The 15,982-nt window shown below is 35.1% G+C and overlaps 1 protein-coding gene across 1 annotated transcript in view; it reads left to right on the top strand.

Moving 5' to 3' along the window:
• LOC141492802 (thiamine pyrophosphokinase 1-like) overlaps nucleotides 1–15,982 on the top strand; it is a 485,555-nt gene that overhangs the window by 274,659 nt on the left and 194,914 nt on the right. The window contains exon 6 of the mRNA XM_074193473.1: nucleotides 7,252–7,347. Coding sequence (XP_074049574.1) covers nucleotides 7,252–7,347 — 96 coding nt within the window. The remainder of the gene's footprint in view (nucleotides 1–7,251; nucleotides 7,348–15,982) is intronic.

Below are 15,982 nucleotides of genomic sequence, written 5' to 3' on the forward strand. Positions count from 1 at the left end.
TATTTTGTTCTTATTTTATCAAGCTTGGTAAAGTATCTTCTAGGTCAATTCAATTTTATGACACTAAAAATATAAATTAATTTTTGTAGTATTATCATTTTTATTGTATTGGTATGACCTAGCTATGTAATTTTTAGGGTTTTTTAGCATTAAAGAATGTTATTGTTTTTGTTTGATAATTTGAGCATCTGTTGAATTGATTTTGATGGTTGGTTTTTAATATGATTAATTATGTTTTCCTAATATTAAGGTTTCCTTACATCACTACTTCCAGACAACTTTTTTTGTGTGTATCACTAGAATGTTGTTTTAATCATAAAAATTCATGACATTTTTGTGAGAGCAATGTAATTGCTTATGTTTCATCATTTTGAACATCTTATTTTAGCAAGATCTGAAAGCAATTTGAAGACCTGGTTAGTAAAAGGAGACAAAGAAATTCACAGAGATGTGTAGATGAAGACAAAATTATATATCATGGACTGAGCTTATTTAATCATGCTACTCATTACTCTATCCCCTCTATTCATTAAGGTATTTTTTTTCAAATTGATATTTTTTCCAATTATATGTTAAAAAGTTTTTCAATATTTGTTCACACGTATATGCATGTTTCTAAGTTATATAATTCTTTCCATCCCCCTCCCCTCAGCAACAAAGAGTCAGGTGAATATTGTACATATATATTTGTGTTTAACATATTTACAGATTAGTCATTTTCTACATGAGGAATTAGGACTAAGGGAAAAGAAAGAAGGCCATGAGTTTAGAAGAACAAACATAAGGGAAATTTTAAAAAAGTGAACATAGTGTTCATTTAATTTAGATTCTGTAGTTTTGTTGTTGTTCTTGTTTTGCTTTGTTTTGTTTTGGTCTGGATGTGATAGAATTGGCCATAAAGGTCTTCCAGCCTGGTCCTTCAAAGTTGGTGAACTCATGATGTTTTTGTTTATTTGTACTGTTCTCTTGGTTCTGCTCCCCTTCCCTCAGCATCAGTTCATGTAATTCTTTTCATGCTTCTCTTGATGGATATCACCTCAATTTCCAGTTTTTTGCCACCACAAAAAAAAGAAATGTTATGAATATTTTGAAACAAGTGGGAATTTTCTGATTTTTTTTAATGATTTCTTCTGGATGTATAGGCCTACTAGGTCAAAGGGTATGATCTTATTTATTGCTCTTTGGGCATAATTTCATATTGCTCTCCTTAATGGTTGGATTAGTTCATAATGTCACAATCCTCCCACAACCTTTCCAAATTAATTGTTACCCAGATTAATAGAAGAGGAAATAAAACATTTAAATATTCCCATTTTAGACAAAGAAATTGAAGAAAATATCAGTAAATTCCCTTAGGAAAACGTCTCCAGGTTCAGAAGGATTTACAAGTGAATTCTACCAAACATTTAAGTAACAATTAATTCCAATTCTATATAAACTTTTAAAAAATAAGAGTTCTGCCAAATTCCTCTTATTTCACCAATGGTACTGATACCTAAACCAGGAAGAACCAAAGCAAAGAAAATTATAGACAAATCTCCCTAATGAACACATGCTATCTCTTAGCCTAACCTGATTCCTTGAGTTACTAATTCTCTAGCATTCTGGAAACAAGTTTTTTACTTTCTAAGTTGTACTTCTCTATGTGTATATGTTTCCCTCTTTCCCACCTTTTCACTCTCCTACTTCTCCACTTATGGCTACTGTGTTACCTTGTTATACATTTTATAAAGATTCTTTGGATGAATTAACACCTTTTACTAAATAACCCCGTGAATTATCACTGGCTCCTAGAGCTGAGAACATTAAGCTTACTTCCATTTGATGACTGTCAAGATAAATATGGATGAGGGGCAGCTAGGTGGCGTAGTGGATAAAGCACCAGCCCTGGAGTCAGGAGTACCCGGGTTCAAATCCGGTCTCAGACACTTAATAATTACCTAGCTGTGTGGCCTTGGGCAAGCCACTTAACCCCCTTTGCCTTGCAAAAAAAAAAAAAGATAAATAGGGACTGCAGAGGGTTCATTTGGAAAATCAGCAGTATTGAATCCTTCTATAGAAGATCCAAGCAATGATTTCTCTACGCCTTACCTCTCTTTAGAGATACTGAAATGCTAAAAACTTAGAACTTGGAATTTTAGCTGAAATTTTTATAGGACTTTTAGCTTTACATTATCTCACTTAATCCTCTTAGAAATCAGGTGTTATAGGCATAGTATACAGTTGAGCAAGCAATTTAAATGGCTTGCCCATGCCTTGTATATAACTAACAAGTTTCATAAGTGAGATTTAAGCTTTTCCTGGTTCCAAGCCCAGCATTTTTTTCCTGAGAGATCATTAAAGACCATTGAAGATCATTGAGGACTTTTACTTTACAGAAGTAGAACCACAGGCCATAGAAAATAAAGGTCAGTCAGCTAATTAGTGAGAAGACCAAGTCTTCAACCCAGGCCCTCTAGCCTACTTTACTGAAACCCAGGAGACTTGGGGTGCTCAGAAACTTATTAATTAGGATTTTATCATATGCTCTCCCTTCAATTTTATTCTACTCTCTGGTTATAGGATATCAAGGAAGTTTTCCTTTATAATTTCTTGAAACGTGATGTTGAGATTCTGTTTCTGATCATGATGTTTAGGTCTTCCAATAATTTTTTTTTCATCTTTTTTTTAAGGTTTTTGCAAGGCAAACGGGGTTAAGTGGCTTGCCCAAGGCCACACAGCTAGGTAATTATTAAGTGTCTGAGACCGGATTTGAACCCGGGTACTCCTGACTCCAGGGCCGGTGCTTTATCCACTGTGCCACTTAGCCGCCCCCCAATAATTCTTAAATTAGCTCTTCTTGATCCATTTTCTGGGTCAGTTCTCTTTTAAGTGAGATATTTCCTGTTCACTTCTATTATTTTTCCATTCTTTTGACTTGCTTTTATTGTTTCATAATGTCTCATGGACATAATAACTGTGACTTTCTGAGTTAGTTCTGAGGTTCAAGTTTTTGGTGCTTTCAAGGTGGTATGATTCAGAAATAGGTTTGATCACTGCCTGGTCTGTTCTCTGATCTTTATCCAGGAAGGACCCCTGCTGTCCTGTAACTACGAGGAATATGCTCTTGACCCTGAAAATGTAACCAGGTCCCTTTATGTCTCCACTACTGCAAGAGCTAGTAGTATTGCTCTTGGGACTGGATTTTGACCCAGTTCCTTTCTCTCTTACATCCATAAGTTCTAATTCATGTGACTAGAACTCCTGCCCTCTTGTGACCCTTCACATGCACTCTTCCCTGTAACACAGAACCATTTATGACAATAAAATTGCTACTCTCCTTTAAGAAGGGCATTATAGCTTGGTTTTTGCCATGAGAATCCTGTGGAACATTTCTTTAAGCTCCTTCTTATGTGATAATTGTATGATAACTCCAAATGCATTTACTTTTAGGTGTAGTATAAAATAAGATTAATAAAAATGTCAATTATTTCAGCAAAGGAGTTTATTCACAGAGAGGGGCTCTTCATTAATGTTGGGTAATTTAAACTTCTATTTCCATACTGACAAGCACTAGATAGGGAAAGTCTAGGAATGCTTTTTACCAAGTAGCAACCACATGCTGACTTGTAAAACAACATTTCATATCTTTTGAAAAGTAACATTTTAAGAAGTAGAGAAATAAAAAAAAGGAGGAAGAAGTGGTTGAAATCTAGGATTCAGTGGTACAGTTCTTTTCAGCTCCTGTCAGATTTGATGAGCTCTTGTATTTTTTGTTGTGCGGAGGTGTGCGTCTGTTTTAATACATTTTATGTCTCAGCTTCTTTCTGTCATGAAGGTATGGATTGGATTTGTCAGAGACTGGTACACTTGGCTAATTATCCAAAATTACCCCATATACATGATGTCTAAATGACTTTGGTTGATCTGCTCCAGGTGCCACTGTGCATTGTGTGGATCCACTGACCTTTCCTTGATGATCTTGCCTTTAACAATATAACGAAGCTTGTGGTTTGCATATGCCAAGAGCTTTCAAACTGGTTTGCTTCTAATAGGAAAGTCAGAAGGAGTTACCTGAATTTAGAGTGAAATGGGCAGATTTAAAGCTGATAAGAGTCTTTAGGGCTTCAATCTGCTCATGACAAATAAGAAATCTGAAGGTCAAAGCAGTGATGTGAGATCGATCTGTAAGGTGGAAAAACCAGAGAACAATGATTCAAACTCAGCACTTTATCTTTGTGTCACTATCTCCATTTTTAGAGGCTTGGTACCATATGTTTGTTGTCTGCACAGAAGTGGCATCTGCTTTCTTTCCTCCATCTAAATCAGTACAGACTGTTCTTATAGGATGTGGGTTAGTGGTTTCTGTGTTGATCCCTATGCTGAGTGTCATGGAAGCCTGTCTTGAGTAACTACTATTCAAGTCACAGAGTGAAGGACTAAAGGTGGAAATCATGATATTGAATGGAAATAATATGAAACAAATCACAAGGTGGTTAACAAGAAGACGGTTCTAGAAACAATCTTCAGGGTTTAGTTCAAGGTCACAAACAACAGGTTATCACAAACACCTTCCCCTACCCCCATAGTTAGGTCGATGGATAAATAGATGGATTGATGAATATTCACTTTGCAGGACCCCTTTTTCATCTGTTTTACAGACAAGTCCAGCATATTTTTTCTATATCTAATTTTAATAATATTGTGTTATTCCTTTAATATTAATATAAACTTGTAATTTGGACCATATAATTTTTTTTTGCAATACAGTGCTAAATGACTTGCCCAAGTTCACATAGCTAGATAATTATTAAGTGTCTGAGGCTGGATTTGAGCTCAGGTCCTCCTGATTACAGGACTAGTGCTATAATCACTGTGTTACCTAGCTGCCCTATGTCGTAATGTTGTAAGACTCACTATAACTGAAAGTGCTTTGAATTTTGATTTCCTAAAAAGATATTTCAGCCTTCCTGTTTGCTTTTTGCTGAATCTGAGAGTGAATTTAAGGTTTCCATTTCCTTTTCCTAAAAGATTTAATTATATGTTCCTGTAGTACTTTGCAACCAAATTCAAAGTCCCTAGCTCTGGGAGAGTGAGAAGGATAGGAAAAACAAACAATTAAACATCCATGGAAAGTGGCTTAGCAATACAGACTTAAAGTGGAAACATAATGAAATAACTTTATGAGATGAAGATGAGATATTGAAAATTAAAATCCTGGGGCAGCTAGGTGGTGCAGTAGTTAGAACACCAGCCCTGTAGTCACTAGGACCTGAGTTCAAATTGAGACATCTAATAATTACCTAACTGTGTGACCTTGGGCAAGTCACTTAAGCCCATTGCCTTGCAACCCTCTTCCCAAAAAACGTTAAAATCAGCTCTTTAACCCTTTTTCTAGTTCTGTTGAATACATTTTTCTCCCAGACAAGGCTAACCATAACTTTTAGGTGAAGTTAAAAAAAGTTTAAATGATAAAATGCAGTCTAAATCTCTTCCTCAAAATAGTACTTTGCCCATGAGCACAGTTTGCTAACAGGTAAAAAAATCACAATAAGAGTCATTTTATTATCGTGTTGCCCACCACAAAAATATCAGTATTCATATAATTCATATATATTCATATAATTTTACATGAATGAGTTCATAAGTGTATTTAGTGCTATTAAATTTTAATAGTCACACATGTAATTTTAAAAACATGATGGGCAAGTCTCAACTTCCTTATGTCTCCATACAGTTCTCTATGACTGTAAAATGTAGACAGGTTTCTAATCTTTATCAATTAATATAGTCACCTTTCTATAGCCATATGTGTTTTCTATGAGCATTGAACTTTCATTATCTGAGATGAGAAGTACAAACTGGTTCTCTAACCAGAGTATCAGCATGGGCACAAATATTTAGTAAGCTTTTATCTTTCCTAAACTTGATGGTAATAATAAATTTCAAGTCCACTTAGAGTTGAGGAGTGTGTGTGTGTGTGTGTGTGTGTGTGTGTGTGTGTGTGTGGTCCTTTAATGGTGGCATACAGTACTTTTAAGACATGATATATTTTTTGAATGAAGAGTAATTTTCTTATTGGTCACTATGGTGTAGGTCAGAATCATAAATGAGTAAGGCAAAATTTTAGCTAGAAACCTTTAAAAAGACCTTGAAGGTGTATAAGAATCTCTAAATCTAGCATAGATAGTTCACTGTTATTTTAAAAGCCAAATGGATTTTTTTTTTGTTCTTGAAAACTCTTTGAATGGCAACTTTATATGGTAGGTAGATTTAACTGCCTAACTCAGCTCTTTGGTTGAAACTATGGATTGTTTTAGTTCTAAATTAAAAATCTACACCCATTGTACTCACTGACATGACATTAGAAGAGATAATAAGTTTATCTGATTTCGCTAGTAACTAGATGGCATTTTGTTTTTCATATGTCTGAGGATAAGGTTACAAAATAGTACGACCTTAAATTGACCTTTCAACTTGCATGAAATTTACATTTCCTTTAGAGCAGGTATATAACAAATAATATAGGTTAAATATTAATTATTTTGGAAGAGAAAAGAATAAAGTATAAGATTAAGAGAGAGTGTAAATCTGACCTCGGACATTTAATAATTGCCTAGCTATGTGACCTTGGGCAAGTCACTTTAACCCCATTGCCTTAAATAAATTAAGAGAGAGAGAGAGAGAGAGAGAGAGAGAGAGAGAGCGAGAGCGCAAGCTGTTAATGGGAGTCTTGGAAAATCTTCAACTCTTAGCACATTACTTTCTCTTTTCATGTGTGATGATGTTTCTAAACGGTATTTCTAAAGGCCTTTGAAGTTTCTGGTGCCATTTCTTTGCTATTGTTAAATGAACACTATCCTCTGAAATAATTTTTCTGAACATTTTTGTTGTTTATTCATTTTCAGTCATATCCAACTCTTTGTGACTTTAATTTGGGGTTTTCTTGGCCAAAAAATTAGAGTAGTTTGTGATTTCCTTCTCTAACTACAAATATTATTGCCATGTTAATATTGAGCCATATTCATCTGTCATATGCTTCAGCATATAAAGACTATGCCTTTGAGAATAAACTGACATTACTATAACAATTCATAGTAGACTGTAACATTTTAAGTACCTGATTGACACTGAGGTTCCCAAAATGAGATCCTGAAACCAGCGATATTGTTGAACAGTGCTAGTACAATAAGAAAAATCAATATTATTGTTGTACTGGTTTTATCACATTTGACTCTTTCTATTTCTCTCTCTATCATTTCTAATGTTTAGGGATGTGAACTTGTCTCAACTCCTGATCAAAACTACACTGATTTTACTAAATGTCTTCAAGTACTCCAGAAGAAGATAATAGAAAAGGACCTTCAGGTAAGACACGTTTTTCTCACAGCCTGAACTAAGTAGTGTTTACTCTTTTGTTTCTAAGGAAGTGCAAGGGGCTATTTAAAGTTGTCAATGACATAGACATGATGAACAAGTCTCAACTTCCTTATGCCTCCAAACAATTCTCTAAGACTATAAAATGTAGACTTTCTAATCTTTATCAATTAATATAGTCACCTTTCTTATTTACTAGAGCTCTGTGTGTTTTGAACTCTGGTCACATTACATCCAGAAACATTCCTGCTTACTTTATTTTTTTCTTTTGAATTTGTTTTCCAATTATATACAATAGTAATATGTACCTATTATTTGTGTAAGGTTTTGAATTTTACAATTCCCCCCCCCCCCCAACAGAGGGCTGTCTGATATTCTTTACATTGTTTCCATTCTATACAATGATGTAAATTGAATGTGTTATAAGAGTAAACATAAACCCCCACCACCACCCCAGAAGATGAGGAAACCTCAAGCATAGAAAGAGAGGAAAAAAAATATACTTCAGTCTGTGTTCTGATTCCAATGACTCTGTCTCTGGGGTGAGTTGCTTTCTTTATCATAAGTCCACCAGAGAAGTTGCTTCAACATTTTTCCTACAGTTGTGATTACTAGCTGTATTTCTCTCCACTCTATTCCTCCCCACTCTCATTTAATCTATTCTCTTTCTCTTTCCTTTCATCCTGGCCCTGTCCAAAAGTGTGTTGAATCTAAGTACCCTCTCCCTTGATTTTCCCCTCTCTTTTATCACCTATTCCACACCTTCCCTCCCTCCATTCCCCCTTTCCCATCCCTTTCTTCTCATTTTTCTTTAGGGTAAGATAGATTTCTATACCCTATTAAGTGTGTATGTTATTTCCTCTCTAATGAGAATGAAGGCTCACCCATTCCCCCTTGCATTCCCCCTTTCCACTCCATTAAAAAAGATTTTTCTTGGCTCTTAAGTGAAACTTCTTAGCTTCTTCTTCATCTCCTTTCCCTTCTCCCCAGTACTTTCCTTTATCACCCATTGACTCCATCTTTTTACCATAACATACCATCATATTCTGCTCTTTCCTATGTCCTGTCTGTATATGCTCCTTTCTAACAGCTCTTATAAATGAGAAAGTTCATGAGTTATCAATATCTTCTTCCCATGCAGGAATACACTCAGTTCAATATCATTAAGTTCCTCATAGTTATCTATGGTTCACCAGAGTCCTGTACTTGGAGATCAAACTCTCTGTTCAGCTCTGGTTTTTTCGATAGGAAAGTTTGAAAATCCCTCTTTCATTGAAAGTTCATCTCTTCCCCTGAAAGGGGATGTTTAGTTTTGCTGGGTAGTTGATTCTCCATTGTAAACCCAGATCTTTTGCCTTCCAGAATATCATATTCCAATCCCTATGAGCCCTTAATGTAGGTGCTGCCAGAACCTGTATAATCCTGACTATGGGGCCTCAGTAGTTGAATTGTTTATTTCTGGCAGCTTATAGAATTTTCACTTTGATTTGGGAGTTTTGGAATTTGACTACAATATTTGTGGAAGTTTTTCTTTTGGGCTCTCTTTCAGGGGGGTGACTGTTGATTTCTCTCGATTTCTATTTTACCCTCTGCTTCTAGGATCTCAAGGCAATTTTGCTGTATTATTTCTTGAAAAATGAAATCTAGGCTCGTCTCCTTGATTGTGGCTTTCAGATAGCCCAATAATTTTTCAATTATTTCTTCTGGATCTGTTTTTGAGGTCAGTTGTTCTTCTAATGAGATATTTCAATTTTCTTCTAATTTTTGGCTTTTTTTGGGAAGATTTTTATTTCTTCCTGATTTCTTGCAAAGTCATCAGTTTCCTTTAGTTCCATTCTGCATTTGAAGGAGTTATTTTCTTCAGAGAGCTTTTTTATTTTCTTTGCTAGCTGGCCAATTCTGCTTTTTAAGGCATTCTTCTCCTCATTTGCCTTTTGTTTTGCTTTTTCCATTAGGCCTAAACTTGTTTTTAACATAATTATTTTCTTCAGTATTTTTTGTATATCTTTCACCAAGCTATTGATTTGGTTTTCATGTTTTTTCTGCATCACTGTCATTTCTTCTCCCAATTTTTCCTCCATCTCCCTTAATTGCTTTTCTTTTTTTCTTTTTCTTTTTTTTTGTTTTATGACATAAAATATGTAAACTGAAGAATTATAATACTAATAAAAATATATACACATATTTGGACTATGGCTAAAGTTAAAACAACAGAAGCTATGCCAATAGGAAACAAAATCATGCAAGTTGTCTCAACAGACATTTCTTTTTTTTTTTTTTGAAAGGCAAATGGGGTTAAGTGGCTTGCCCAAGGCCACACAGCTAGGTAATTATTAAGTGTCTGAGACCGAATTTGAACCCAGGTACTCCTGACTCCAGGGCTGGTGCTTTATGCACTGCGCCACCTAGCCGCCCCCCTTAATTGCTTTTCAAAGTCTTTTTTGAGTTCATCCGTAGTCTAAGCCCATTTTCTATTTCTCTTGGAAGTTTTGGATATGGAAGCTTCAATTTTGTCATCATCTGAGTATGTGCTTTTATCTTCCATGGGACTAAATTAATTCTCTATGGTCAGATTCTTCTTTTTCTGTTGTTTACTCATTTCCTCAGCCCAAGACAGCACTTACAAGGTTTTGGGGTTTTTTGGGGGGGACACCCCACTGGGATCTTTACTCCTCCAAGGTCTTATGCTCTCTTGCCTGTGCTTTGATACGTAGATGACCACCTCACTTCCCTCTGTCCTGGAGTTATAAGGAGGACCCTGCTATCTTAGTATGGAAGCCCAAACTGCAACCTGGATCTGAATGTAGGCTAGCAACAGAGTCTACCCCAAGGGAGAGCAGAGAAATCCCTGCAGATTTCTCTTACTGTGTCTGGGAGTGCAGGCTGCTTTCTTCAGATTCTCACTGCAGATTCTCTCAGCAGATGGTGCTCCTCACTCCACACTTATTCTGGTGGAGCAGAGTTCTCCCTGCCCCTTCAAGCTGTTGGCAGTGATCTCTGGACTGGGCTGGGCTGGGTTGTTCTGTGACCACAGTTTTCTTCTTACCCCAGGTCCTGGTGAAACACACCTTTCCCCAGAACTTCTAAGTTATCTTGGACTGAGAAAATGTATCACTCAGTCTTTCTGTGGGTTCTGCCCCTCGAAATTTTGGCTAGTCATCATTTGTTGGCTTTTGGAGTTGTTGGGGGGGGTGAGGATTTCCCCAGGAAATGCTGCCTTCCTGCCACCATCTTCGCTCTGCCCCCTCCTGCTTACTTTACATGAAATTTCCCAAGGAATCTAGACAAAGGCATTTACATCAGCTTTTTTTTTTTTTTTTTTTTTTTGGTCAGGAAAATTTCTGTTGATCTACTTTAATAAATTGACTAGGATACCAAAGAATGATTTGGGTTTGACATCATCCCCAGTATACAGATGTATTTTTAAAAGTTAAATCCATTTTTTAAAAAACCATCCACTGATGCTTTTCAATTGTTCAAAATAGATTTGAGGTCTCTGCTGAGTTCATTTTAATATATTTGAGTGAATAATGAAGTCATCTGTAAGCATGGTTCTGTTAGCAGTGCCATGCCTTCATATAACAGGCTCAGATTGGCAGATTCATCTTGCTTTTTCAAATCAAAAAGAATCCAGTCAGAGGAAAAAAAAAAGAAAATGTAATTAAACTAAGAATTTCATAAGAAAAGTAGAATATGATACCCTATAAAAAATTCCCATGATGGAAACTCATTTTGCATTGACTATTATCTCTATGGACTCATTTGAAGTTGTATATTGTACTCTCTAAATGAATGATGTCATGTTGTCATGCTTCACTGACTTCACTAAATATATGCATACTCACCAACAGTACTTGAGGGAAATTCTTCCTATTTCTTCTCCCTAGTCTCTTATGCCATTGTATAACATCTTCAGTTAGTTCCTACATGTTCCAATTCCAACCTGTCCTCTCAGCATTTTCCCACTCTAATCTTCTGTGTTTAACTACTTTTCCAGTCAATTAAGGTTATTAATTATTCTTTTCTTCTGCTTTTACTGGCCTCCATGAATTCTCAGAAGTGGTACCCCTTGGCTTGGTACCTTCCACTTTCATTTTCTGCCTATCAAAATCCACCTAGGTGGCACAATGGAGTCAAGAGGACTGAGTTCAAATATGACCTCAGACACTTGATATTTACTAACTGTTTAGTTCTAAGCAAGTAGCTGAACCCCGATTGTCTTGCATCTAGGGTTGTCCTGATTCATATATGGTCTCTAGAACCAAATGGCTCAGAAGGAAAAAGTGAGACTGGAGACATTGCACAGCAGCTCCCTTTCTTAAATCCAATTTATGTGCATGGCATGGCAACACCTCCCTGATCTCCTAATCTTCTTCAAGAATGAATGATAAGTGGTGGCTAGGTGGTGCAGTGGATAGAGTCAGTAATACCTGAGTTCAAATCTGGCCCCAGACAATAATTACCCAGCTGTGTGCCCTTGGGCAAGCCACTTAACCACATTTCCTTGCAAAAACCTAAAAAAAAAAAAAATGAAGGATAAACATCATCATCAAAACCATCCTTTCTTCAACACTATGTTCACCTCTTCCATGACCTTTTCCTCCATCCATGCTATATTACACAGGAGCTTTCTCATCACATTTCTATAGGATTCTGAATCTTTTATTTGTCTTTATTATGGTATACATATATCATTTTTATTTTTTTCATCCCAGTTCCCTCCTGCTAGATTATAAGTTCCTATAAAGCAGGTATTCTGTCATTTTTTTCTTAATTGTCATCTTAGAAACTAATAAAATACCTTGTATAATAATGAGTTACATGTTTATTGAATGGAATTGAATTTACATAAATAATCCTAAAATTATCGATCGAGATCTAGATGGAAGGGATATTAGAAACCATTTAGTTGAGCCCCCTCATTTTCCAAATGAGGAAATTTAGACCCTTTGACATTAAGTGATTTGCCCCAAATCATTAGAGGGAGGGAAGATTTTGCCATGACTTCTGAGATTTTATTTTTGTTCTAATTTTGGTTTCTTTGTTTTGAGTTTTCATGGCACAATAAGATGTTTCTACATATTTCTTACATCAGAGAAATGGCAAGAATGATTATTATTGCTTTCAGTTTGGCATATTTTAATTACTACAGCTATAGATAAATTGAAAATCCAGTTAATGGAAATTATCGAAGGCAGGATACAAGTATTACTGCATGCTTCATTCAGCATGGAACTGGGTAAAAAATTAAGTAAAGCAACCAAGTCAAAGAATAAGAAATAAAAATTTTAGTGGTATGTGTTTGCAGGATGAAGGAAAATTCATTATGTCAGAATTATAATAATAATAATAAAAGGATAATGAGAAACAAAACTGTAATTTGTCAGATTTTTCTTGTGTTATTGATGCAGTCCTAAAGAGATATATTTTATGTAGTAACAGTTGCTAATTGGTGAGCTGTGGAGTGATATCAGAGGTCTTCAAGAAGTATTATCAGGGAAAGATGCTGGAATTTGAGACTAGAATTAGTCATTTCTGTAGGTTTCTTACCAATGCCTGATTTGGAGGGAATTTAAGAGGGAGTTGGTTGTTTTATGTTTGTTGTTCTAAGGAGACTATTTTGCAATTTTATGAGTTTGACTTGCCAAGTGATCATACAGGGGGATGGAGAAGGAACAATGAAAGACTGATGAGATGTTGAGCCTTGATGTTCACTTGTCATAAAAATCAGCATGTTAGGACTGGGGTAGATATTCGAAAAAATGAGGTATGTTTTGGTCATCATGAGTTTTAAGTTGCCATGGGTCATATAGCGCTCAGGAGTAAAATTTAAGTACAAAGATTAAGATTGTAGCTTCATCCATGTGCATGAGATGAAAAAGAGTTTAGTAGACCTTGGGAGTTGAAGAAAAGGGAATAAATATTTAAAAAATATCTACTGTGTCCTAAGCATTTTACTTAGCTTCATAACTGTGATCTCATTTTATTGTGGTGCTGTTATTATTTCCATTTTTCAGTTGAGAAACAGAGGCAAACAGATCATAAGTGACTTGCCCAGGATCATGCAGCTAGTGTGAGGCTGTTTTGGAACTCAGACTTTCTTAACCCCAAGCCCATTGTTCTACTTTGTTGTTTTCACCAGGATTAAAGAACAAAAAAGGCAATTAAATATAGACTATCTATGGTTTCTCTAAATGCGAGGTGCTTGTCCAGTAATTAAGAAATGAACATTCTACATCAGTCTTAATATTCTTGCTATAAGGAATACAGAAATAAAAAAAAAAGGACGGCTCACACCAAATGGAAGATAGGCTCACAATTTCTTTTTGGAGAGGGAAATAAAATTTGAAAGAATCATTCACTCATTCAGAGTCAAGAAACACCATTTCATAGGATAATTTGTTACTCCATAAGACCCTCTAACATACAATTTGACTAATATATCACATTTTGTCTAGCTTTCTTTAACCTCATACCGTAATGGGAAATGATTTATTATTTCAAAGTTATTTCTAGCAGGAATGGCTTAACGAGGATATATTTAATAGTGGAAATTTTAGACATTATATTGCTAAAAACTGCCTTGTACTAGAATGGTATCCCATTTTAAGGAATGGTGAGAATGCAGGCCAATAATAGATTTATGTTTTCTTTGACACATATGCTTTCTATTGACCTTCTATGATTTAATCATGGGATAGCCTAACAGATTCAATAGGGCCTCATTTTAGTTAATAGGTAGTTTGGTTTTTTGGTTTTGTGCTGTTTTGAGGTAGCTATGCAGTTGGGGGGACATTAAATGAATTCTAAGGCTTCAATTGTGGTTCTGGTATATTTACACTGGGAGCACATCAACAATGCGAATTAACTATAATTTAATGAGATCAGAAGTAGAGAGAAAGTAATGATCTCAAGGACCCATTCTGGGAAAGAAATACTGAGGAAAACCAGTTATCCCAATGTAACTGGAATAGGGATTATAAAAAAGCCAATAAAATGGAAGAATGACAAGGAATACAGGAGGAAGGCTATGGAGATTCTTAAATGATAAACTGAGAATTTTATGAGTAGCATTATCTTTTAGATAAAAACTAAATAGGTAGATAGTTCTGGTTTTAGAAGTTTAGGAAAATTTGTTTTGTTCTAGGTCTTCTAGACTTTGTTTTTCTTTCAAGTGTACTAAAGCACCTGAACATGCAAATGTACTTTAAAGATTCAGTCATACCATCATGCTACCCCGATAATGCATTATTCATGTAATCGTTATGGATAAACAATATGAGAACATGAAAGCAGCACAAGTCCAAAATGAAAGTCACCAGTATCAGAAAACTGTTTTGTGAGAGATTAAAAGATGAAAGTCATCATATATCCAAGAAATAAGCAAGACAACATGGCAAGCAAAAAATAAAATGAATTTTGCTTGTTTTTTCGTTTTAATTTTGGTCAAAGTCTTACTGAAAAATTATATTAGCCCAAATGAAGAAGCAATTTTTTGGAATTTGTTCTTGATATTTAAACTCCATTCCTTTTTTTTTTATGCTTTTTGGAGGAAGAAGGCTATGTAGCTCTTACATCCAGGTTTCCTCCTAATATTGTCTTTTCTATACACAGACTAGCACTTAAAATTTAGAGAAACTATTATAGTTTGTGAATCTTGTAAATTTGCATTTTACTCCCTTCTTTCCAATCACATAATTTTCCTACTAGTTGAACCTGTGATTTTTATTAATTGTGCTAACAATAATAAAAAAGTTCTGTGACACTCTTGAATGTCATACTCCTCATGGAACTCCCTCAATGCTTATTTGACATTGGAAGTATAATTATTCCTGATAGTGACAGTTAATTCTGATTGACTAAGAATTAATAAGAGAATGAATATTAAAGTGAAAGATGCACCTAATCTTTCCCTTAACAGACTTTACTACCCATCACTTCATGAACTGAGTTGTCCAGTGTAGCTGAAGTTAATTGTTCCCTTGTAGTTTTAAAAAGATACCCCAGAAGGCATCTCTTGGAGTCTCACTTCCTTAATTCAAAACATTTTTTCATCTTTCTAGTTGTTAGTGTTTTTTCCTTTCTCAAATTATATTTATGGTTACTTGTATTGATGTTGTATCTTCTTCCAACCTTAGTAGAAACTAAGATTCTTGAATCCAGATACTATATTCATTTGAAAGGCTCTCTCTTTTTGTCCCTATCTCTAGGTTTTCCTGGTTTTCTTTGATACTCAGTTCAGATCCCATGTTCTGCAAGAAACTTTTCTTGGTCCCCCTCTCCTTCACTTGTAAAGGCCCTATAAGACTCTAAGATAGTATCTCTCTCTCTCTCTCTCTCTCTCTCTCATATATCTCTCTCTATATATATATATATATATATATATATATATATATATATATATATATATATTAACATATAGTTTCTCCATGAGAATGGATTTCTTCAGGTCAGTGGAGAATATTTGAATATTTGTGTCCTACATTCAATTGTCTTTCCAGTATGGTATTATCTGTACCTTGGTCAAATACAATAACTACAATGCCTCTACATTATAACTCCTTAAATACTTGAAGAGAACTATTAGATATCCTGTTATTTATGACATTATCTATCCTTCTAAGAT

The sequence above is a fragment of the Macrotis lagotis genome, chromosome 7, assembly GCF_037893015.1.
Source record: "Macrotis lagotis isolate mMagLag1 chromosome 7, bilby.v1.9.chrom.fasta, whole genome shotgun sequence".
Lineage (NCBI taxonomy): Eukaryota > Metazoa > Chordata > Mammalia > Peramelemorphia > Peramelidae > Macrotis > Macrotis lagotis.